We start from the raw sequence: 26,016 nt of genomic DNA, 5'->3' as shown, positions 1-26,016 counted from the left end.
ATCATACAGTGTGTATTCACAAATCTGTAATTATCTGTTTTAATATCATACAGTGTGTATTCACAAATCTGTAATTATTTGTTTTAATATCATACAGTGTGTATTCACAAATCAGTAATAATTACCTGTTTTAATATCATACAGTGTGTATTCACAAATCTGTAATTATCTGTTATAATATCATTTAATGTGTGTATTCACAAATCTGTAATTACCTGTTATAATATCATACAGTGTGTATTCACAAATCTGTAATTACCTGTTATAATATCATACAGTGTGTATTCACAAATCTGTAATTATCTGTTATAATATCATACAGTGTGTATTCACAAATCTGTAATTATCTGTTATAATATCATACAGTGTGTATTCACAAATCTGTAATTATCTGTTATAATATCATTTAATGTGTATTCACAAATCTATAATTACCTGTTTTAATATCATACAATGTGTATTCACAAAACTTTAATCATCAGTTGTAATATCATACAGTGTGTATTCACAAATCTGTAATATCATAATATCATACAGTGTGTATTCACAAATCTGTAATTATTTGTTATAATATCATACAGTGTGTATTCACAAATCTGTAATTATCTGTTATAATATCATACAGTGTGTATTCACAAATCTGTAATTATCTGTTATAATATCATAGAGTGCGTATTCACAAATCTATAATTACCTGTTTTAATATCATACAGTGTGTATTCACAAATCTGTAATTATCTGTTATAATATCATACAGCGTGTATTCACAAATCTGTAATTATCTGTTATAATATCATTTAATGTGTATTCACAAATCTGTAATTATCTGTTATAATATCATACAATGTGTATTCACAAAACTTTAAATATCATCAGTTGTAATATCATACAGTGTGTATTCACAAATCTGTAATTATCTGTTATAATATCATTTAATGTGTATTCACAAACTTTAATTATCAGTTGTAGTATCGTACAGTATCTAGTCATATTTTTTCATTTATCAGTTGTTATTTAACACTTCATGTAAACAAAAACAACTTTACGTTTGCTTCACGCATGAAAAAAAAATCTTTAAAATTGATGAGTAAAGATTTCATTCATATTCTCATAATCAGCTGGTGTACAGTAACAGGACTGTAATGAGAACGGAACTGAAAAATCTGACACCATACACTAAATACGACGTGTCTATTCGTGCAAGAAGTGAAGAAGTAACCAACTTACGAAACTGGAGTCCAGCTTACAGGATTTCCTTCCGAACCAAAGCAGATGGTATTAATTAATAATACACATTTCCCTATTGTTACAAAATGTAATAATATCAATTTAAATGGTTTGTGCGCAGCTTCAACAGATAATGAACGTTTTTTAACATTATTTTATTTTATATAAAGAATATTGATTTTTGAGACGTTCGATTACTTCTGAATGATAAACATATTCTATTTTTGTTAGTAACCTTTGATAATTTATTGCTATTCTTCATCAAGATACAAGTACTACTTTTTATGTCCAACAGCGCCGAGTGCGGCCCCGAAATCTACAGAGGGGGGTTTCTTTCTTTCGAGGATTAATAACAAAACGGGTCTTCAATGTGCCTTACACATCTACCTCAAGGTATGTACAATATTTTTTTTGATTTCCATATACTAACCTTATCAATCACGATTTTTGTAATATCAACTTATTAAAGTTTTCTTTCCGAAACATAACTTTAAACATTGTGGAACGTGATATTACTGCAAGTGTCTCCAATCTCCAATCAATCTATGTACGTTGTACATTACAAATGCAACTACGTAGTACTCCTCTGTTGTTTTGACCGGAAGTAAGACATAATTCGATTTAAAGTGGTTTCCAATATAAAATATTTTGATCTTATGTCTGCTGATATACTTTATCATCTAAGGTTATTCTTATAAGTTGAAAAGGGGGGATTCATATGACGTTTTGAAAAAGTTTCGCTTGTGGACTACTTTTGTGACGGTGTAGTTGACAGCGTGATTCGGTTAATAGCGCCAACAATCCCAACTTTTTCCGGTTGAGTAGGTTTCAACTAAATTTTGCATGAATTACAGATTTCATATTCGTCAATTCCTATTTGGTGACCACGTTCCTAGATTTTAAGGGCCTGAAAATAAATATTTCAGCTGATTACTTGATATTCGAAAAACTGGCTATTTCAGTGAAAATTGAAAAAAAAGCGCGGAGACGTCCTCCTTTTTGAATAATGATAAGTAACCTTGATAATTTCTCTATCACTACTTCAAGTCTTACAAGGAGTTTAATACTAGAAGATAGTTAAAGAAATTATTTCAGTAATTTTTTGGTTGCTATGCAGTTTAAAGCCTGTTCAATCAAATGAAAACTTTGTTTCTGTGTACAAGTACTACGGTAGACATTGTTTCTGTCTGTGTATAAGTACTACAGTAGACATTGTTTCTGTCTGTGTATAAGTACTACAGTAGACACTGTTTCTGTGTATAAGTACTACAGTAGACACTGTTTCTGTGTATAAGTACTACAGTAGACATTGTTTCTGTGTATAAGTACTGCAGTAGACATTGTTTCTGTGTATAAGTACTACAGTAGACATTGTTTCTGTCTGTGTATAAGTACTACAGTAGACACTGTTTCTGTGTATAAGTACTACAGTAGACATTGTTTCTGTGTATAAGTACTACAGTAGACATTGTTTCTGTGTATAAGTACTACAGTAGACACTGTTTCTGTGTATAAGTACTACAGTAGACACTGTTTCTGTGTATAAGTGCTACAGTAGACACTGTTTCTGTGTATAAGTACTACAGTAGACACTGTTTCTGTGTATAAGTACTACAGTAGACATTGTTTCTGTCTGTGTATAAGTACTACAGTAGACACTGTTTCTGTGTATAAGTACTACAGTAGACATTGTTTCTGTCTGTGTATAAGTACTACAGTAGACACTGTTTCTGTGTATAAGTACTACAGTAGACATTGTTTCTGTGTAAAACCTCTACAGTATGTTTTGTTTCTGTGTATGAGAACTATTGCAGAATTTGACTTTTTGAACAAGTGATACACTGGGTTTGTTTTTCAATCTAGCCTCTACTGCCGAAGGATAGAAATTGTGCCGCATCCGATATGAGATACAAGGTCTTCCTTAAAGACGAGAATAATCCATCTATCATTGGAGCTGCTGAGACTATAAGGCTTAGCCATGGGACCTGTTGGAGCAAAGGTCCTTACGATGTTGTTGTTCAGTCATGTTATAAGAATTTCACATGTTCAAAGAAACGAACATTCGTCCATATCCCTGACTTTGACCAGAAGGATGTTACTGGTAAGCTTGAAACTAGAAAGCGTTATATTCAAAATTAAAATTAGTACACTAGTTTGTGAAGTTTTGTTTACGAGGACATGTTTTTGCTGTCTGCAAAATTTATTGTTTTTTTGTGATTATAACTTGTCAACATAATAATAATGCAATACTTTAATTCAATAAAAGTAGGGCAAAATATGAACAACAAAAAATAATAAAAAAAAAAAAAAAAAAAACGAAAAAAACGAAAAAAAAAAAAAAAAACAAAAAACAAAAACAAAAAAAAACAAGGTAAACAACAACAGAACCAACACACAAACCAACGAGCATCAAACATGTCCAGCTTTTCCTTTTTATCACACAAGAAACAGGAACATATCCTATTGAGTGCACAATAGCAACATTAAAATTGTCGTCGCTAGCACATTCCTGAATTTACGTAAACAGCACATTAATGAATTGACGTTCGTGGTACAATCCCGAATTGACGTAGCTAGCACATTCCTGAATTGACGTGGCTAGTACATTCCTGAATTGACGTAAATAGCACATTAATGAATTGACGTTCATGGTACATTCCTGAATTGACGTAGCTAGCAAATTCCTGAATTGACGTTGCTGGTACATTCCTGAATTGACGTAGCTAGCAAATTCCTGAATTGACGTTGCTGGTACATTCCTGAATTGACGTATCCAGCACATTCCTGAATTGACGTAGCTAGTACATTCCTGAATTGACGTAGCTAGCACATTCCTGAAATGGAATATCCAACACATTCCTGAATTGACATAATTGCACACTGCACCTATCTGAACCTAACTTTACCGGACGATTTCTTTGTATGATGTATTTTTTTAATCTTACTAGTATTTCCATCCGCTAGCGATGTCATCGCTGAGGGGTTTGGAGGCACGAGCTTTAGAGTATCCTGGAGCATTCCCTCTTATGTTAACGAAAGTCTTGTGAAGCGAGTCACTGTATTCTGGTGTAGACGAAGCAAGGAACAACACATCTGTAAGGTAGGAAGTGACGTCACTGTATACTGATGTAGAGGGAGCAAGGAACAACATATCTGTAAGGTAGGAAGTGACGTCACTGTATACTAGTGTAGAGAGAGCAAGGAACAGCATTTGTAAGGTAGGAAATGACGTCACTGTATACTGGTGTAGAGGAAGCAAGGAAAAACATATCTAAAACGTAGGAAGTGACGTCACTGTATACTGGCGTAGAGAGAACAAGGAACAATATTAGTAAGGTAGGAAATGACGTCACTGTATACTGGTGTAGAGGGAGAAAGGAACAACATTAGTAAGGTAGGAAATGACGTCACTGTATACTGGTGTAGAGAAAGCAAGAAACAACACATATAAAACATAGGAAGTGTCGTCACTGTATACTGGTGTAGAGAGAGCAAGGAACAACATTAGTAAGGTAGGAAATGACGTCACTGTATACTGGTGTAGAGGGAGAAATGAACAACATGTCTTAAAGGTAGGAAATGACGTCACTGTATACTGGTGTAGAGGAAAAAGGAACAGCATATCTTAAAGGTAGGAAATGACGTCACTGTATACTGGTGTAGAGAAAGCAAGAAACAACACATATAAAACATAGGAAGTGACGTCACTGTATACTGGTGTAGAAGGAGCAAGAAGCAGAATGAAGGTTAAATAGACAATGATGTCACTGTAAACTGGACTTTGGCCTTAAGAAGAGATTGACCACCTCGATCACAATCTTGAATGTTGAAAAGCTATGGTAATTTATTCATTTAGCAATAGGATATATAGCACCTTGGTTATAGTGACGTGTTGGTATTTTCTTGTCGTTTATTGAAAATATTTAACAACAAACAGGATTGTAAAATGAAAACGTTTTGTCTTTTTAATCCAAATTAAGCATTTCATTTTTTACAAATACTTATTTCAGAGAAATTTGTCATGGCAGAAAATCGAGAAGCTTGTGACCTCAGCCGATATTATGGTCAATCATTCCAACTATCGTGAGTGGATGTTTGCGGTGTCCTTAATAACACATAGCGGGGAGAGTAGTGGCATGGTATTTGATGATTGTCAATTCCTGTACGATAAAAGTCTTTCACAAAAGACGGATAAAGGTAAGTAGCTTTTGCTATGTGATATATCAAAACAATGACAGCAATTTCTGTACAAGTATTCCAACTTTTCCCTATGGCTATCAGCTGTAGCATCCGATACACAAAAAGATTGAGTGTAACAAAGAAGGAAGTACAATGTACACACAGGTATAATGTACACACAGGTATAATGTACACACGAGGTGTAATGTAAACACGAGGTATAATATACACACAGGTATAATGTACACACGATGTGTAATGTACACACAGGTATAATGTACACACAGGTATAATGTACACACGAGGTGTAATGTAAACACGAGGTATAATATACACACAGGTATAATATATACACAGGTATAATATACACACAGGTATAATGTACACACGATGTGTAATGTACACACAGGTATAATGTACACACAGGTATAATATACACACAGGTATAATGTACACACGATGTGTAATGTACACACAGGTATAATGTACACACAGGTATAATGTACACACGAGGTGTGATGTACACACAGGTATAATGTACACACAGGTATAATGTACACACGAGGTGTAATGTAAACACGAGGTATAATATACACACAGGTATAATGTACACACAGGTATAATGTACACACGAGGTGTAATGTAAACACGAGGTATAATATACACACAGGTATAATATATACACAGGTATAATATACACACAGGTATAATGTATACACGATGTGTAATGTACACACAGGTATAATGTACACACAGGTATAATGTACACACGAGGTGTAATGTAAACACGAGGTATAATATACACACAGGTATAATGTACACACGATGTGTAATGTACACACAGGTATAATGTACACACAGGTATAATATATACACAGGTATAATGTACACACGAGGTATAATGTACACACGGGTTGTAATGTACACACGAGGTATAATGTACACACAGGTATAATGTACACACAGGTATAATATATACACATGTATAATATATACAAGAGGTATAATGTACACACAGGTGTAATGTACACACGAGGTATAATGTACACACAGGTATAATATACATACAGGTATAATATACACACGAGGTATAATGTACACACATGTATAATATATACATGAGGTATAATGTACACACAGGTGTAATGTACACACGAGGTATAATGTACACACAGGTATAATATACACACAGGTATAATGTACACATAGGTGTAATGTACACACATGTATAATGTACACACAGGTATAATATACATACAGGTATAATATACACACGAGGTATAATGTACACACATGTATAATATATACACGAGGTATAATGTACACACAGGTGTAATGTACACACGAGGTATAATGTACACACAGGTATAATATACACACAGGTATAATGTACACATAGGTGTAATGTACACACATGTATAATGTACACACGAAGTATAATGTACACACGAGGTATAATATACATACAGGTGTAATGAACACACAGGTATAATGTACACACGAGGTATATGTACACACAGGTATAATGTACACACAGGTATAATGTACACACGAGGTGTAATGTACACACAGGTATAATGTACACACAGGTATAATGTACACACAGGTATAATGTACACACAAGCAAGATTTTATTAATCCCTGTATTTCTTCAGTAAAATAAGGTTTGTTGCATCTCGTAGCGCCATAATGATTTTTTTCAAAGTGACAAGGAATGTCCCATTTTGAAGATATTTCTTACTTTCGGTTTACAGTTTAAATTTTGTTTTTCAGCAGTGAAACCAACCTTTAACCTTGTGACACGAGAGGGTTTGGAAGGTCAGAAGCTGGATATCGTGTCCTTGACCTTTAGGTATTGTGATACCCAGTTTCTGTCTAGGAAACCTGACTACTATGAAGTGTTCTACAAAGTAGCACAAAGAAACACAGAGGACTGCATTTATGGTATTTGATTTGTTTAAATGTTGTGTATAAGGCATAGTAATAGTATCTATAAAACCATCAACCAAAGTGTGTGTCTCTAACTAATTTCTGTAAAGCATGAACGAGCTACAAGACTGATCAAAATGGAAAGGAATTACAGAAGCAGTCAGGAATATATCTAATAACAATCGTTTTCCGATGAACAATGTATTGAAGATGTCTTTGTAATAACAATATCCTGCTGTGTGTAATATTGAGGTTGTACTCTTTGTAATAACGATGACTTGTTTTGTATAATAGTGAGTTGTATTCTTTGTAATACCAATGTCCTGTTGTGTGTAATAGTGAGTTGTACTCTTTGTAATACCAATATCCTGTTGTGTGTAATAGTGAGTTGTATTCTTTGTAATACCAATGTCCTGTTGTGTGTAATAGTGAGTTGTATTCTTTGTAATACTAATGTCCTGTTGTGTGTAATAGTGAGTTGTATTCTTTGTAATACTAATGTCCTGTTGTGTGTAATAGTGAGTTGTAGTCTTTGTAATAACAATGACTTGTTTTGTGTAATAGTGAGTTGTATTCTTTGTAATACCAATGTCCTGCTGTGTGTAATAGTGAGTTGTATTCTTTGTAATACCAATATCCTGTTGTGTGTAATAGTGAGTTGTATTCTTTGTAATACCAATATCCTGTTGTGTGTAATAGTGAGTTGTAGTCTTTGTAATAACGATGACTTGTTTGTGTAATAATGAGATTTTTCTCTTTGTAATAACACTGTCTGGTTTTGTATAATAGTGAGTTGTATTCTTTGTAATACTAATGTCCTGTTGTGTGTAATAGTGAGTTGTATTCTTTGTAATACTAATGTCCTGTTGTGTGTAATAGTGAGTTGTATTCTTTGTAATACCAATATCCTGTTGTGTGTAATAGTGAGTTGTATTCTTTGTAATACCAATATCCTGTTGTGTGTAATAGTGAGTTGTAGTCTTTGTAATACCAATGTCCTGTTGTGTGTAATAGTGAGTTGTAGTCTTTGTAATACCAATGTCCTGTTGTGTGTAATAGTGAGTTGTAGTCTTTGTAATACCAATATCCTGTTGTGTGTAATAGTGAGTTGTAGTCTTTGTAATAACGATGACTTGTTTGTGTAATAGTGAGTTGTATTCTTTGTAATACTAATGTCCTGTTGTGTGTAATAGTGAGTTGTATTCTTTGTAATACTAATGTCCTGTTGTGTGTAATAGTGAGTTGTATTCTTTGTAATACTAATGTCCTGTTGTGTGTAATAGTGAGTTGTATTCTTTGTTATACTAATGTCCTGTTGTGTGTAATAGTGAGTTGTATTCTTTGTAATACTAATGTCCTGTTGTGTGTAATAGTGAGTTGTATTCTTTGTAATACTAATGTCCTGTTGTGTGTAATAGTGAGTTGTATTCTTTGTAATACTAATGTCCTGTTGTGTGTAATAGTGAGTTGTATTCTTTGTAATACTAATGTCCTGTTGTGTGTAATAATGAGTTGTAGTCTTTGTAATAACAATGACTTGTTTTGTGTAATAGTGAGTTGTATTCTTTGTAATACCAATGTCCTGCTGTGTGTAATAGTGAGTTGTATTCTTTGTAATACCAATATCCTGTTGTGTGTAATAGTGAGTTGTATTCTTTGTAATACCAATATCCTGTTGTGTGTAATAGTGAGTTGTAGTCTTTGTAATAACGATGACTTGTTTGTGTAATAATGAGATTTTTCTCTTTGTAATAACACTGTCTGGTTTTGTATAATAGTGAGTTGTATTCTTTGTTATACTAATGTCCTGTTGTGTGTAATAGTGAGTTGTATTCTTTGTAATACTAATGTCCTGTTGTGTGTAATAGTGAGTTGTATTCTTTGTAATACCAATATCCTGTTGTGTGTAATAGTGAGTTGTATTCTTTGTAATACCAATATCCTGTTGTGTGTAATAGTGAGTTGTAGTCTTTGTAATACCAATGTCCTGTTGTGTGTAATAGTGAGTTGTAGTCTTTGTAATACCAATGTCCTGTTGTGTGTAATAGTGAGTTGTAGTCTTTGTAATACCAATATCCTGTTGTGTGTAATAGTGAGTTGTAGTCTTTGTAATAACGATGACTTGTTTGTGTAATAGTGAGTTGTATTCTTTGTAATACTAATGTCCTGTTGTGTGTAATAGTGAGTTGTATTCTTTGTAATACTAATGTCCTGTTGTGTGTAATAGTGAGTTGTATTCTTTGTAATACTAATGTCCTGTTGTGTGTAATAGTGAGTTGTATTCTTTGTAATACTAATGTCCTGTTGTGTGTAATAGTGAGTTGTATTCTTTGTAATACTAATGTCCTGTTGTGTGTAATAGTGAGTTGTATTCTTTGTAATACTAATGTCCTGTTGTGTGTAATAGTGAGTTGTATTCTTTGTAATACTAATGTCCTGTTGTGTGTAATAGTGAGTTATATTCTTTGTAATACTAATGCCCTGTTGTGTGTAATAGTGAGTTGTATTCTTTGTAATACTAATGTCCTGTTGTGTGTAATAGTGAGTTGTATTCTTTGTAATACCAATATCCTGTTGTGTGTAATAGTGAGTTGTATTCTTTGTAATACTAATGTCCTGTTGTGTGTAATAGTGAGTTGTATTCTTTGTAATACCAATATCCTGTTGTGTGTAATAGTGAGTTGTATTCTTTGTAATACTAATGTCCTGTTGTGTGTAATAGTGAGTTGTATTCTTTGTAATACTAATGTCCTGTTGTGTGTAATAGTGAGTTGTATTCTTTGTAATACTAATGTCCTGTTGTGTGTAATAGTGAGTTGTATTCTTTGTAATACTAATGTCCTGTTGTGTGTAATAGTGAGTTGTATTCATTGTAATAACGATGACTTGTTTGTGTAATAATGAGATTTTTCTCTTTGTAATAACACTGTCTGGTTTTGTATAATAGTGAGTTGTATTCTTTGTAATACCAATGTCCTGCTGTGTGTAATAGTGAGTTGTATACTTAGTAATACCAATGCCCTGTTGTGTGTAATAGTGAGTTGTATTCTTTGTTATACCAATGTCCTGTTGTGTGTAATAGTGAGTTGTATTCTTTGTAATACCAATGTCCTGTTGTGTGTAATAGTGAGTTGTATTCTTTGTAATACTAATGTCCTGTTGTGTGTAATAGTGAGTTGTATTCTTTGTAATACAAATGCCCTGTTGTGTGTAATAGTGAGTTGTATTCTTTGTAATACTAATGTCCTGTTGTGTGTAATAGTGAGTTGTATTCTTTGTAATACTAATGTCCTGTTGTGTGTAATAGTGAGTTGTATTCTTTGTTATACCAATGCCCTGTTGTGTGTAATAGTGAGTTGTAGTCTTTGTAATAACGATGACTTGTTGTGTGTAATAGTGAGTTGTATTCTTTGTAATACCAATGTCCTGTTGTGTGTAATAGTGAGTTGTAGTCTTTGTAATAACGATGACTTGTTTTGTGTAATAGTGAGTTGTATTCTTTGTAATACCAATGTCCTGTTGTGTGTAATAGTGAGTTGTATTCTTTGTAATACTAATGCCCTGTTGTGTGTAATAGTGAGTTGTATTCTTTGTAATACCAATACCCTGTTGTGTGTAATAGTGAGTTGTATTCTTTGTAATACTAATGCCCTGTTGTGTGTAATAGTGAGTTGTATTCTTTGTAATACCAATGTCCTGTTGTGTGTAATAGTGAGTTGTATTCTTTGTAATACTAATGTCCTGTTGTGTGTAATAGTGAGTTGTATTCTTTGTAATAACGATGACTCGTTTTGTGTAACATTTAAGGTTTTACTCTTTGTTAGCTGTAACTGTGAATATTCTTTGTATTGTTGTTATTGTGTTTAACAGGATCACAATTACTTAACGTGTCCGCCACTTTACGTGTCCAGGAAATTCTCCTTCCTGACCTTGACCCCATGTCGCATTATTCTGTGTGTATGAGGATCCGGACGAGCGTTGGTACCAGCGAAGTCAGTGATGTGGAATGGAGAAAACCTATCATATTTGACGGTTTGTTTTCTCGTTGTGAGCTTTGTGTTTTTGCATCACTCTGATGTAAAGTTGTCGAAGTTAATACCTTAATGTTATCAATGTGTCACTTATGACACACAAAATAATCGGACTATTAATCGCATTTGGAGTACTTATAAATATAAGCTACAGAAACTCCTAAATAATTCCAGGGGATTTGATAATTGCACACTAAACAATATGGAATGTAGACAAATCATGTGCAGTTCGATTACATCAGGTAAGGTTAAGGTCAGAGTTACGATAAGGTTAGGGTTGTTCTTAGGTTATGGTTAGGTTTGGATTAGGAAGGTTGTTAATCAGGCCCTGCAAACTTACACTTTAGGAAGGTTGTTAATCAGGCCCTGCAAACTTACACTTTAGGAAGGTAGTTATAATCAGGCCCTGCAGACTTACACATAATGAAGGTTGTTATAATCAGGCCCTGCAGACTAACACATTAGGAAGGTTGTAAATCAGGCCCTGCAGACTTACACATTAGGAAGGTAGTTATAATCAGGCCCTGCAGACTTACACATTAGAAAGGTTGTTATAATCAGGCCCTGCAGACTTACACATAATGAAGGTTGTTATAATCAGGCCCTGCAGACTTACACATTAGGAAGGTTGTTATAATCAGGCCCTGCAGACTTACACATTAGGAAGGTTGTTATAATCAGGTCCTGCAGACTTACACATTAGAAAGGTTGATAATCAGGCCCTGCAGACTTACACATTAGGAAGGTTGTTATAATCAGGCCCTGCAGACTTACACATAATGAAGGTTGTTATAATCAGGCCCTGCAGACTTACACATAATGAAGGTTGTTATAATCAGGCCCTGCAGACTTACACATAATGAAGGTTGTTATAATCAGGCCCTGCAGACTTACACATTAGGAAGGTTGTTATAATCAGGCCCTGCAGACTTACACATTAGGAAGGTTGTTATAATCAGGCCCTGCAGACTTACACATTAGGAAGTTTGTTATAATCAGGCCCTGCAGACTTACACATTATGAAGGTTGTTATAATCAGGCCCTGCAGACTTACACATTAGGAAGGTTGTTATAATCAGGCCCTGCAGACTTACACATAATGAAGGTTGTTATAATCAGGCCCTGCAGACTTACACATTAGGAAGGTTGTTATAATCAGGCCCTGCAGACTTACACATTAGAAAGGTTGTTATAATCAGGCCCTGCAGACTTACACATTAGAAAGGTTGTTATAATCAGGCCCTGCAGACTTACACATTAGGAAGGTTGTTATAATCAGGCCCTGCAGACTAACACATTAGAAAGGTTGATAATCAGGCCCTGCAGACTTACACATTAGGAAGGTTGTTATAATCAGGCCCTGCAGACTTACACATAATGAAGGTTGTTATAATCAGGCCCTGCAGACTTACACATAATGAAGGTTGTTATAATCAGGCCCTGCAGACTTACACATAATGAAGGTTGTTATAATCAGGCCCTGCAGACTTACACATTAGGAAGGTTGTTATAATCAGGCCCTGCAGACTTACACATTAGAAAGGTTGTTATAATCAGGCCCTGCAGACTTACACATTAGGAAGGTTGTTATAATCAGGCCCTGCAGACTTACACATTAGGAAGGTTGTTATAATCAGGCCCTGCAGACTTACACATTTGGAAGGTTGTTATATTCAGGCCCTGCAGACTTACACATTAGGAAGGTTGTTATAATCAGGCCCAGCAGCCTAACACATTAGGAAGGTTGATAATCAGGCCCTGCAGACTTACACATTAGGAAGGTTGTTATAATCAGGCCCTGCAGACTTACACATTAGGAAGGTTGTTATAATCAGGCCCTGCAGACTTACACATTAGGAAGGTTGTTATAATCAGGCCCTGCAGACTTACACATTAGGAAGGTTGTTATAATCAGGCCCTGCAGACTTACACATTAGGAAGGTTGTTATAATCAGGCCCTGCAGACTTACACATTAGGAAGGTTGTTATAATCAGGCCCTGCAGACTTACACATTAGGAAAGTTGTTATAATCAGGCCCTGCAGACTTACACATTAGGAAGGTTGTTATAATCAGGCCCTGCAGACTTACACATTAGGAAGGTTGTTATAATCAGGCCCTGCAGGCTCACACGTTAAGATTCTTTTATTTTTATTTTATTATTTTTTATTTTTTATTTTTGTTTTTGTTTTATGTTGCTCTAATCACAATCCGAAGCTGGTATCATCATTAGCTTGCAAGAATACGTATAAAATGTGTTATATTTTTGAGTTTAAAATAATCCGAGCATGTATTGTCATATTCCGATATAAATAAATGTACGTTCTATGAATATGATTTTATCATCCTCTGTCAGAGATTAGGTGGCCGACATAGAATTGTAATGCGTCATAACAAAGAAACTGAAAATGACTTGTGACATAACTTTTTTACTATTTATGCACTATCATTCTTATATTGGTGACATCATGTACAAAACTAACACAAAAAGGAAAAGAATACTTTTGCGTTTAAGGATACATTAGCAAGCAAATATTCATAATTACGACAATATCCTGTTGCCCTATGACGGGTCGACCGGTGTAAGGTGAAAAATGATATACATAATAAGAATGACTACGATTTTACTTCTTTTAATACAGCGTACGCTACCATGAAATAACTTACTATGACTTGTAAAATAAAATGTACAATTAATTCACAAATATGTATAAATGGTAAGAAAATAACTTTTTGTGGCAAGTTTACAGCTTCACAATTTGTAAAATGTAATGATATATATATATATAAAAAAAAAACCAGAAAAAAATATATATGTAATTACAGAAGATATTAAAAGGCCAAAGGCTGATGAGCATTATTATCGTACAAAATTCATAGTTGATAAAATGTTATACTTTGGAATGAAAATACTTCATCAGATTACGATTGTTGTGTTAAGTGTTAAAGACAGTGTTCATCAAACTTCCTGTCTATTTTCTATCTACATTGTCCTGAAATCGGTGACCCCTGTGGGCGGGATGGTTTTGCCGTGAAATTTTGACCTGACGATATCATCACAGGGTTTGATCATTGTTCAATAAACTAGCTTCAGATATGAACGATTTAACGAAACAGACAGCGGTTAATTAGCAATTTCTAAGTAACTTGATATTTAGATAAAACAATGTTCTTATGAATGACTACATCTTGGAGCGCTAAGGCTATAAGAGTTATCGCCCTTAGGCCAACAAAGGTAGTAGTAGCTCAAATTCGCATCAGACTTCGGCCAAGTAAATCTGTCTGCAACCTGGTGATAACCGATTGATTATGGTCGAGCGGCGCAATGAGAACGCACTCGTCTTTCACATCCGCGGTTCGATTCCCCGGAACAGACTAGGAAAGGTTAGGGGTCACCTGCCTGACAACATGGGGTACTCCTGTTTGCTCTGTCAGCAAGACTCTTCACCCTCTTTCATCTGGTTCTGCAAGAGTGATTGACCAATGTGTTTCAAGCTTGACTTTTGTTTAATTTAGAGCAATATAACTTGGTTGGATACATTGTTCAAGACGGTGTTTAGTATATCAATTTAAAGGCATGCAACCCCTTAATTACACAGTGTCCTTTGTTAAAATTTTCTGTATGTAGAATATATTTATTTTCATTTAATCTAACTTGTTTTCGTTCGTTATACTAACAGAATATGCAGTGTTCCATATCCATGGCTTAATGGGCTTGGTGATTGCCATTCGTTAAAATGTTACCTTCATTTTAACTAGGATAATGAAACTTGGCACATACATTAGCCATAGTTAGAGGATGGGACCGGAAACCCCTCAATTACAGAGTAATTTCCTTTGTTAAACTTCCATGTCCATTAAAGCTGTTTTCAGTGAGCATTCATAATTGCATTGGAACGATTTGCTTCTTGTTGTTTGTTTTGAGGGATTTTCACCAACTGGTGATAGAAAATATTGTGTCAAATGCCAATTTCCAGTTTTAGGACGGTGTCGCATCTAGAAAGTTCGGGTTACACAAATAATTATCATAGAAAATAAACTAATATAGATATAATAATATTAGTATACTATAATAATAATTAATAATAAGAAGTTGTACAGTCTAGAGTCTAATTATGTAATATGTAAACCGTTTGAATGATTATCTATCATGAATGTGGAACCCATTAACCTTTCAGTGAAAGGTTGTGTATAGGTGAGAAGCCCGTCAAATTGTTGGTCAACTATTTCTGTTTTGTTTGCCTTGTATTTCTGTGCAAGATATCTATCTTCTACTTCAAAGAGATTCAAATAAATGCCTTGTTGCCTTGTGGTATACAATTCGGTCCTGCTGTAGATAAGCTAAGTGTGAATGTCTTTTTTGGCCTTACCATTGACTATAATGGTCTCGGATTTTTCTGTTGTATTTCGTCTAACCATCTCGAAATGAGCTGAAAAGAGGGTTTTTTTTATTGGTAACTCTAGTTTGCCCAGTGTTATTGGACATGACTAGTGATTCAACACCACTGCTGAAAGGATCTTTGTGTTTAAGTCATGAACACAAACTGATCGAAGGAGTGTGGGTTCCAAATGTTTTCTACAGACGCCACACCGTTGTTAAATGTCTGAAAGTCTGTCTACACGATTGTTTAGATTGCTTAATGGGAATCGAGCAGCCAGGTGAATTTGAATATCTACTACAACAGCCCATATAACTCGAGGATTGGTTCACCTTTGAAGTTTATATAAGTGATACAGCTGATATTGTCGGATATGAGATGAACTGGCTTACTGAAGTATATGTGGCAAAAGAGTTCCGTCTCTATAAGAACTCTTGCTTTCATTGCAATATTTCATGGCTAGAAGAAGGATTTACAGTAATAGTTTCATACCGACTCCTTGGTTGTGTGTACAAATTCCAGAGCAATACTTTTGCTGGTAAGAAAGCATTGGACAAACGGACTAGCTAAATCACAAATGGTAAGGTTTTCTTATTTTGATTTTCCGGTTCATATAATGCTTGACTTTACGAGCGCAGTCTTGTGGAACCTATATCCATGCGTTACAATCATCATTGTCTGTACTAATAATAGAACCGATACAAAGTTATCACAGTTAGTGAGGAAGTCTAATCCTGAAAGAGTGTTCCACATGAATGACCACTGCCCATAAATAGTGCTACCTAAACCTGGTAAGATAAACTTATTTACATCCACAGATAGGTTGTTAAATGCCTGTATTTCTGTTTCTTTCTATTTTGTTGCCATGGAGATGGGAAGTAAACAGGAAGGTTTGTAATCAACTTTCGACAAAATCCGATTAAACACGTCCCTGTATGAAATTCAACAACGCTTCTGGAGTTCTAAAGGGCCTTAAAAGACTTTACTATCTATAATTTTTTCTTGGTTTGAATTATCCCCCCTGTCTTTTATTGATAAAAGACATAATTTGTAAAGTTGTTAAATAAAGCACTTCTCCTGGAGTACGATCCATTTTAATCACCTTGAAACTGGGATTACCCTCTGGTGTCTCCACTAGACGAGGTATTGCTACCTGTAATAGCGCCTCTTATAAGTGAAATTTCGTCGACTTTTTTCATTATTTTATCAAAAGACTGACAAGAAACGCAACATGGATTTAGTCTTTCTTGTAGACTTATTTATAATGCCCACCATACCCTCGCAATTCTTAATGATTCTTTCTGAGGAGTCGAACACTCGAAACACATTAGTTGGCTTGGTAAACACCTCGCCATTAAGGAATTCAATTTTCGGCATCGCAGTCTTCAGATTCAACACGCTGTTCATCATACAATCTTTCTCTTCAGCACTGATAATCTCGCTTCGTAATTCAGTCGTCCAAATTAGAGTTTATCTTTTAATTCACTGATCTGCTGAGGGACTATTGCTGAAATGATTGTTCTTTTTCACCGACCCATGCTCTCAGGCCTTTAAATAAATATGCACTTGTGTGAGGACGACAATATCCAGTTGACCTTTGACTACAAGCACACTAAACCTTAATATTTAACTTATTTATTTTCAAATTTTTATAATTTGAAAACTGGCGTCATAATCAAGACATAAATGGGCATTATTAAACAAATATATTTATTTTCAACTAGATTTATGATATATTATGATTAAGATCAAACTGACAATTATCAACTCATGTGTTTTCAGATGGCAGTGATAGCAGTTTTATACTCATCGGCGTGTTTACAGCCCTAGTTTGTTTAACAGTTGCTATTGCAGTCATATGGTATGTTTTCAATATTTAAGTTATGTTTTAACGAATTTAAAGTAAAAATTATAATAAATCATATTTGTGTCCTAAAATCCTAAAGTCTTAGGATATACGTAAGTATGAAAGGATTTGTTTGACAACAATAAATTTGATAAAATGAAATTTTATGTTTAAAATGGTAACTTTGATATTTAACTATTTGAATAATTTCAGGTATTGTTGGCGGAAGTATAAGGCTATTGACACCCATATTGATATCCCGTCTATCGACAAAGTTACGGAGGAGAGAACGAAATTGGTAATGTATTTACAAACTGTGTATGCTTTTTTATAACACACACTTGATAATAACTGTGTTTGTTTCGTTATAAACTATTTGATAATAACTGTGATACAGGTGCGGTCAATGTTTAACGATCAATAAAAACGAAATGTGTTACGACACATCGGTATAATAGCAAAGGTAAGTCGGACATGTAAAGAATATATTTATACGTCATATCGATGAGTAGAATAAGAATCAAAAGAACATAAGAAAGTGCTCTCAAATAAAGAAATATTTTTTCTATCTTTCTAAAATAAAGGAATATACGATATATCTTTCTATAATAATGAAATGTTACGATATATCTTTCTATGATAATGAAATGTTACGATATATCTTTCTATAACAATGAAATGTTACGATATATCTTTCTATAACAATGAAATGTTACGATATATCTTTCTATAACAATGAAATGTTACGAAATATCTTTCTGTAATAAAGAAATAATACGATATATCTTTCTATAACAATGAAATGTTACGAAATATCTTTCTGTAATAAAGAAATAATACGATATATCTTTCTATAATAATGAAATGTTACGAAATATCTTTCTGTAATAAAGAAATAATACGATATATCTTTCTATAACAATGAAATGTTACGAAATATCTTTCTGTAATAAAGAAATAATACGATATATCTTTCTATAACAATGAAATGTTACGATATATCTTTCTATGATAATGAAATGTTACGATATATCTTTCTATAACAATGAAATGTTACGATATATCTTTCTATAACAATGAAATGTTACGAAATATCTTTCTGTAATAAAGAAATAATACGATATATCTTTCTATAATAATGAAATGTTACGATATATCTTTCTATAACAATGAAATGTTACGATATATCTTTCTATAACAATGAAATGTTACGAAATATCTTTCTGTAATAAAGAAATAATACGATATATCTTTCTATAACAATGAAATGTTACGAAATATCTTTCTGTAATAAAGAAATAATACGATATATCTTTCTATAACAATGAAATGTTACGATATATCTTTCTATAACAATGAAATGTTACGATATATCTTTCTATAACATTGAAATGTTACGATATATCTTTCTATAACAATGAAATGTTACGATATATCTTTCTATAACAATGAAATGTTACGATATATCTTTCTGTAATAAAGAAATAATACGATAGATCTTTCTGCAATGATGAAAAGTTACAATCACAAAGTCAGTTCAAGCTTAAAGCCCCAATATACGTAAAAATCACAATAAAAAACAAACTTTATCTTATTTTCCCCGTATTATATGTATCAAAACAGATACTTTACTTTAGTTAAAGAAAATAAAACTGACAGTTTTCAATTTAAATAAAAATTTAAAAAATCGGAAAATAAACAATGTAGGACCCACAATAATTCATACATTACCGCTCGTAGCGATGACATTGCGCATGCGCATATTCCGCGTGTGTAAACATGGCAGACACAGTACAGACGTTCACCAGTCGCTTCCTTTTTTTCCAATCATACATCAGGCCAATTCTGAATTCTTACGTTATAATTGTGCGTCGTATCGTTTCTGAACTAATTATTCCTTCTAATAATTTCCCAAATACTGAATGTTTATCACAGGAATACCTCAAGTCATCGCAAACAATGTTTGTAAACAAAAACTTACCGTAGACATATCTGCATGTGCTTCCTCTTTAAGTAGAAACCTCAACTCTCGCGAGATCAGGCCATGAACTTTCCGACGTGGTTCGGCAACAATCGTAATATCGATGGCGGCATTTTTTTAACTGGAGGTGTGTTTACAAATAGCGAGTTTCAACTGCTCATATATCAATACTTTATGCACAAAGTCATGGTAACTATTGTTTGAATAACTTAATTTTAACTACATCTTAGAGAATATACCAATAATTGTGTGTGATTCTACACTGAATTTTTGGTGAATGTTACGTATATTGAGGCTTTAAGAATGGCGTTGATGAAGAAGATGATTTTATAAAAAGTCTCCTGGTTCATCATACATAGGATGGTATTGTACAATCATTTGTAGTGATTATTGTTTTTTTTTATTTATCGATAAGAAACATTTATTATATTTTCCACTTACCTTTATTTATAACAGCGCACTGAATCCTTCGCAGATAGCGGAATTTATTCTACTGGGGAAATAACCATTACACGTGAAGGAGAGAAAGGTAAAAAATTGTACATCCGCGTCAATCAGGTGTACTTTTTATACATGCTAAATATACTTGGTAAACAAACTTCAAAAGTGGAAACATCTAAAAATATATAAAAAAAAAGTATGTAGTTGACAGCACTGTTATCACCGGTAAACATAAAAAAAAAAGTTTTATAAAATTTCCTGTAGATGATAGCGTAACTATCACCAGTAAACATCGACAATGAAAAGAAACATCATAATTGCTTTATATGGGCCAAGTGAGCTTTTGACATACACCACTGCGTCCGTCCATCCGGCAACATTCCCTTCAAATCCTACTACTGGTCATCAACTTTGCAGTTTTTTTTTTTATTTTTATTTTTTTTTTTTTTTTGGGGGGGGGGGGGGGGTTGATCCAATAGGGGATTTGGAGCATATTCGTTCCTCCTGTGGCGATGTCTGTATTTTGCCCAAATTTGGTCTGAAGCATTCTTGGATGATGAAGAATCAGTTTTGTATAGAGGATGGGTCTCGACCCCATGTGGGTGCGGGAGGGTCGGGGCTAATTAAGGGAAAGAGACCTGAATATTTGATATTTTTCTTCTGAAGGAATACCTGTATGTTGGTCCAAATTTGGTCTGAAGCATTCTTGGGTGAGGGGACCCAACTTTGTTTTAATTCTGGATCTCGGCCCCAAAGGGCGGGATGGACGGAATGAGAGAGGTCAGTAGGGTAAAGTAGAGCAAATTCCTTCTGGTCTAATGTATACTTGGGTGAAGAGGATTTTTTTGTGTTACATGGTGGTTACCGATCCCTGGGGCGGGGCTTGGCCCTATACAATGATTTGAGAAACCCTTTAAATGAGTTCTTCTTCTGTAAGGATGCATTGATTCTGCCTCATTATGGTTTGAAGCATCCTTGGATGTAGGGAATTAAAGTCCCTTTCGGCCCACGAGGATTGTCGAGGCAGGGCCAAATAGGGAAAATAAGGAAAATTGTGAAAAAAATCGTTTAGTAGGTAAGCCTTAATTCTGTCCATTTTTTGTCCGAATCATGCTTGGTTGCAGGGCACCAATTCTGTAGAAAATGTAGGTTTCGCCCCATAGGTCGAATAGTTAAAGTAGAGCAATTTTTTTTAAATGTTCTGTTGAAATTATTAAAAAAAAAAAAAAAAAAAAAAAAAAAAAAAACCCCAATCAATATTAAAAGTATAAGATAACAATTGAATTGACGATTTAGTTGACCTTTGACCTTAAGTGACCATTTTATTAACCTTTGAAAAAAATGACATCGCTATAAGATATAAGAGCGAAAATTATACCATATTTGTTAATATTGATAACTTTCTGACTTGTGTCTTTTGATGACATGCTCATGAAAAGTATGCCATGTTGACTGATATTGATGGTTTATTTCACCGGTGGCCTTTGATGACCGTTGTCTTTTTCATTGGAATAGCTTATCATTTTTATGCAAACGTATGCCATATTGATTTATATTGATAATTTATTTAACTTGTGCGCTTTGGTGACCTTTGAATTTTAAGTAATGACCTTGATATTGACCTATTCTAATTATCTTTGGTGACCTATATATTGACCTTTGACATACCGTTGAATTGATATAAAGGTTGTATGCTATATTGATAGGCATTTCTGATCAATATATCAGTAGCATTAACTGCCCTTTATATTGCTATATCAAGCCTCCAGTACAACATAGCAAATGACTTGTGTTAGAACAATAATTCTTCAATAATACATTGACTACGATTTTATCGTGATGTGCCTTAATTTTTTCATCACTTACTACCATGGTCTGAACTTTGTGATTTTAAAACCCGCCACCTGCATGCATGCACAAACATGCCACTATTTGAATATTTTCAAACTGATTACGAAGGAAACGACTATTTTGTCTAAATTTTGTCCAAATTTGATCCGAAGTATCCTTGGGTGAAGAAACTGACATTATGTATGTTTGTCTAAACAGTGCATCTACACTCTTAGGACAGAGGACTGAATAGTTTGTTTTATTTTTCATAACCTTTTTTGAGAAATCCGATAATACTACTGTTCCCTCCGCATACAAATACCATCGTATCAGTCCGATAGGTTTCTGATTATCTTACAGTTAGGAAAATAAATAAAAAGAGGTTGATCTTGATGCTATTTTTTTAATTACAGGTCAGAGCAGCAAACAGCCAGCTCGGTTAGAATATATGAGAAGTAATGACAATGAGACAAAGCTTGGTGACCAGGAAAGCACAGCTATGGTCAAGGCAGATTCTGACCAAACCACTACCTCTGATCAAGCAGGAATACCTTGTAGCATGCTTAAAAATTTAGACAAGAAACGTGGTTCAGACCTGTCTGATTACTGTCGCACTGATAACAAGACGAACGACACGACAAGTAGCTACAGTAGCCTGTGTGTTAGTGGTAATCAGGATGACGGGTATGTGGATGATGGAGCGGTTTGGGACAAGATAGCCGATGATATAGGCAGTACGAGAATACCAGACAATGATAATAGCGGCCATATTAAAGTCATGGACAGTGATGATTTCAGCCTGACACCTTTGCTAATTGATAATGATTCTGGAGTGATAAAGACGTACTCTGGTCACAATTATCGCCCACAACTAGACAAGGGAATTACACCATTGCTACTAGATAGTGACTACAGTACTTCCGATAGCAATGGTTTTCTACAAGAGGTAAACGTGCCGCTGTGGGAAGGTGGATGTGATGATCCTCTAGAAAGGTCGAGTCAATCTAGCTATGATGTAACGAATAGATATTCGCTTATATTTTCAAACGGAGATAATCAAAATGAAAGACATTTGCTGAGAGTTCCTAACAAATCATACACCATGTCTTTGGAGATATCGTGTCTAGATGGTTCTTCGAGAAATCCATGCTTAGTTGATGAGTCTGAGGATGGACATAGCTTAGTGTATAAGTATGGAGATGTTGGGACTGATACAACATGTTCTAAACCTCCCAATGAGGCAATCTCTCCACTATGTGAGCACTATTTAGATATCCCAGTTACAGAGTCTGACTCACGAATATATAAACCTGTTATAGAAAATAGTAACTCAGATAAATTTCAGCCGACGACTACATGTCAACAGCGCTGGGGACATTCCGGAACATTTGATCAACATCAGGACGACGACGGTGCATGTTGTGATCAACGCGAGCATAATTCTAGTACATGTTCTGACGAATGTAAAAATTTTAGCACGTGTCATGACACAGATAAAGACACTTCCGGTTCATGCCGTGACCCTCACAAAGGCCATTCAATTACACGTCATGGCCCAGAAAAAGACACTTCCGGGTCATGCCGTGACCCTCTCAAAGGCCATTCAATTACACGTCATGGCCCAGAAAAAGACACTTCCGGGTCATGCCGTGACCCTCACAAAGGCCATTCAATTACACGTCATGGCCCAGAAAAAGACACTTCCGGGTTATGCCATGAACCTCTCAAAGATTATTCTGGTACACGTTATGGCCCAGACAAAGACAATTCTGGTTCATGTCGAGGCTCACACAAAGATCATTCCGGTTCCCGTCGTAACTTCAATGAAGAACGGGAAAGGTGTGTCACTTCCAATTCCGATAAACGTTTTGAATCGAATAAGAAAATACAAGGTGAAACTGAAAGTGAAAGTGAAAGGACGATAAAGAGAGGACAATACGTGGCTAGAATATGTTAAATGATAATGCATTTTAATATATCAGTTTTTTTCTACTACAGAAATGGTGCGGAATGAGTCAGTGAAACAATGTTATTATTGTGGAAAAGTTATCCACACTTGATGAGTAACAGAATGGATGTGACGTCCCTTTACCAAAAGACGTGATATGAAAGCCATACTTTTTTTATTGGTATTTAAGTATAATTTGTAATAATTTCATTATTTTTTCCGTCCGTCCGCATTTGCTTAAGTTCTTGGCAGGAAAGTTATAGAGGCCTACAGATCAGCCATAGATGATGTTACGATATTAATATTTGCTTCAATGACAATTTTGTTGTGGACAAAAGTTTTGTGCAAGCTTCAAATGCATAGTTTTGAAAAATATCACTTAGCTTATAATCAACTCAGTCACTACAGATTTTTTTTGCTTTTGTTTTTCAAGTTATGGAATTTTATAATTTTATAATCAGAGATATACTCCTGTACATTAACACTGTATTTGTCACGGATGTTTCCCAATTCTTGATTTAGTCACATATGTTAGATCAAATATTCAAAATCCTGTTCAAATGAGGGCTACTACGTATAGGTGGTGCCTGGAATAATAAAACAGTAAAATTCAGATAAGGATAATACCAAGACCTGCCAATGATCTATGTTTGCTAGAATCTGATTTACCCAATAGCACTCCATTGCTAGTATGGACTGATACAGTCTCCTGAGCTGTGCTTTGATGTAATATATATATAGATCTGGTGTGACAGTAATTTCTGAACGAATATATTTTTTTAAAAGATTTTTTTTCAAATTTTTGCGTTTCTTATAATATGATTTGACAAACTTCAAAATCTGACGCAATATAATTGATATTTCAGTTCTTGAAATAGCATTCAAATTGAAACGAACGAGGCAATGAGGCACCAAAACAAAACAAACAAAAACAAAACAGGAAATAAACAAAAACAAAACAAAAAAACAAGAAAATACCAACATGTCAACATAATCATAATCCGAACTCAAATTCAATAAAACTAGGGAAAGTATGAATCAAAGACATATTTACATGGAGATTCCTGAAAAAAGTAGAGGCTAATAAGACCAGGTGTTCCGGATAGATAAGCGTCTTCTGCTCCATCGACGACAACCTTGGTCAGTGGGAGTAAGTAATGTCACGTGGTAATGTGAGAGAAAGAACCTGGAGTTCAGATGTTACCGAAACAAGTCGAAACAACTACTACTATCTGAGTTTAAATAAAACGAAATAAAAGTGATATACTATCTAGGAATAAGTGCCGGAAGCAGGATAGAAAATATATATGAGTTTCATGACACTGGTATTATATTTTGAAATCGAATCCTTTTGACAGTCGCATTTGTCAGTAATATCAAATTAACGTCACACATGGATAAAACAAGAGATAGTCTATTTATTCTTCCAAGGATGTCTCATTTGATATATTTAACAAGAGGCCCACGGGTTATCTGGCTATAAAGACATAAGTATGAAAGAGGTCAGATAGGCCTAAAATAGATTGCTCAACTACTCTACAGTTTACAAAGAAGACATTTGTTTTTTTTTCATTAAAAACATTTTCTGCAACTTGAAATCATATTCTTTATACATGATACTGCAACAATGCCATTATTCCGGACGTAATGCTTGTTCGGATTTTAAGATCGCAACATACTTAACCCAACAGATCTTGAATATAGTTCAAGGCCAATTATTTAAACAAATTGGTAGCCCTTCATCCACTTATATTAGACAACCAATATTTACAACCTGAGCATTTTTGTTCTGAAGAAGACGTTGTTTGAAAATTGGAACACATTTGACCACTGTGACCTTTGAAAAAGAAAAAATGTCAATCACATGAACAGAATTGGTAAACTGATACTCAGCACTTTTTTGTTATTGAGAAGGAGTCATTTAAAGATGTTCACATATTGGTCCTCTGTGACCTTGAAAATGGGTCAAGTTCAGTCATTTCCAAACATGCTACGGGCCTAACATCAGCGCCCTGGGCCTTTTGTTTTTTTGGAAGAAGTCATTTGAACTGAAAGTTCACGCACGGCGGACGGCGCCTGACGAAACACGATGGCTATAAGTCATCCTGACCCTTCTGATGACCTAAATCTGCTTTGCTTGAACCAGACGGAAAATTCAAGTTTATTCTGTTTTTCCGCTTGAAAAAAAGAGAAACATACAAGCTGATATAGGCAGTCTGCGCTTGA

The 26,016-nt window shown here is 34.4% G+C and overlaps 1 protein-coding gene across 1 annotated transcript in view; it reads left to right on the top strand.

Moving 5' to 3' along the window:
- LOC132557020 (uncharacterized) overlaps nucleotides 1-24,548 on the top strand; it is a 41,346-nt gene extending 16,798 nt beyond the window's left edge. The window contains exons 7-17 of the mRNA XM_060221485.1: nucleotides 1,119-1,275; nucleotides 1,523-1,620; nucleotides 3,091-3,328; nucleotides 4,176-4,327; nucleotides 5,238-5,424; nucleotides 7,180-7,350; nucleotides 11,206-11,367; nucleotides 17,527-17,605; nucleotides 17,804-17,888; nucleotides 20,028-20,100; nucleotides 22,256-24,548. Of these exons, the coding sequence (XP_060077468.1) occupies nucleotides 1,119-1,275; nucleotides 1,523-1,620; nucleotides 3,091-3,328; nucleotides 4,176-4,327; nucleotides 5,238-5,424; nucleotides 7,180-7,350; nucleotides 11,206-11,367; nucleotides 17,527-17,605; nucleotides 17,804-17,888; nucleotides 20,028-20,100; nucleotides 22,256-23,799 (2,946 nt within the window). The 3' untranslated portion in view covers nucleotides 23,800-24,548. The remainder of the gene's footprint in view (nucleotides 1-1,118; nucleotides 1,276-1,522; nucleotides 1,621-3,090; nucleotides 3,329-4,175; nucleotides 4,328-5,237; nucleotides 5,425-7,179; nucleotides 7,351-11,205; nucleotides 11,368-17,526; nucleotides 17,606-17,803; nucleotides 17,889-20,027; nucleotides 20,101-22,255) is intronic.
- The last annotated feature ends 1,468 nt before the right edge of the window (nucleotides 24,549-26,016 follow it).

The sequence above is a fragment of the Ylistrum balloti genome, unplaced genomic scaffold (genome assembly GCF_031769215.1).
Source record: "Ylistrum balloti isolate Yb309-2 unplaced genomic scaffold, AGI_CSIRO_Ybal_v1 Utg369652, whole genome shotgun sequence".
Taxonomy (NCBI): Eukaryota; Metazoa; Mollusca; class Bivalvia; order Pectinida; family Pectinidae; genus Ylistrum; species Ylistrum balloti.
Note: the sequence above shows the minus strand (reverse complement) of the source record. Positions and strands in the feature narration are given on the sequence as shown.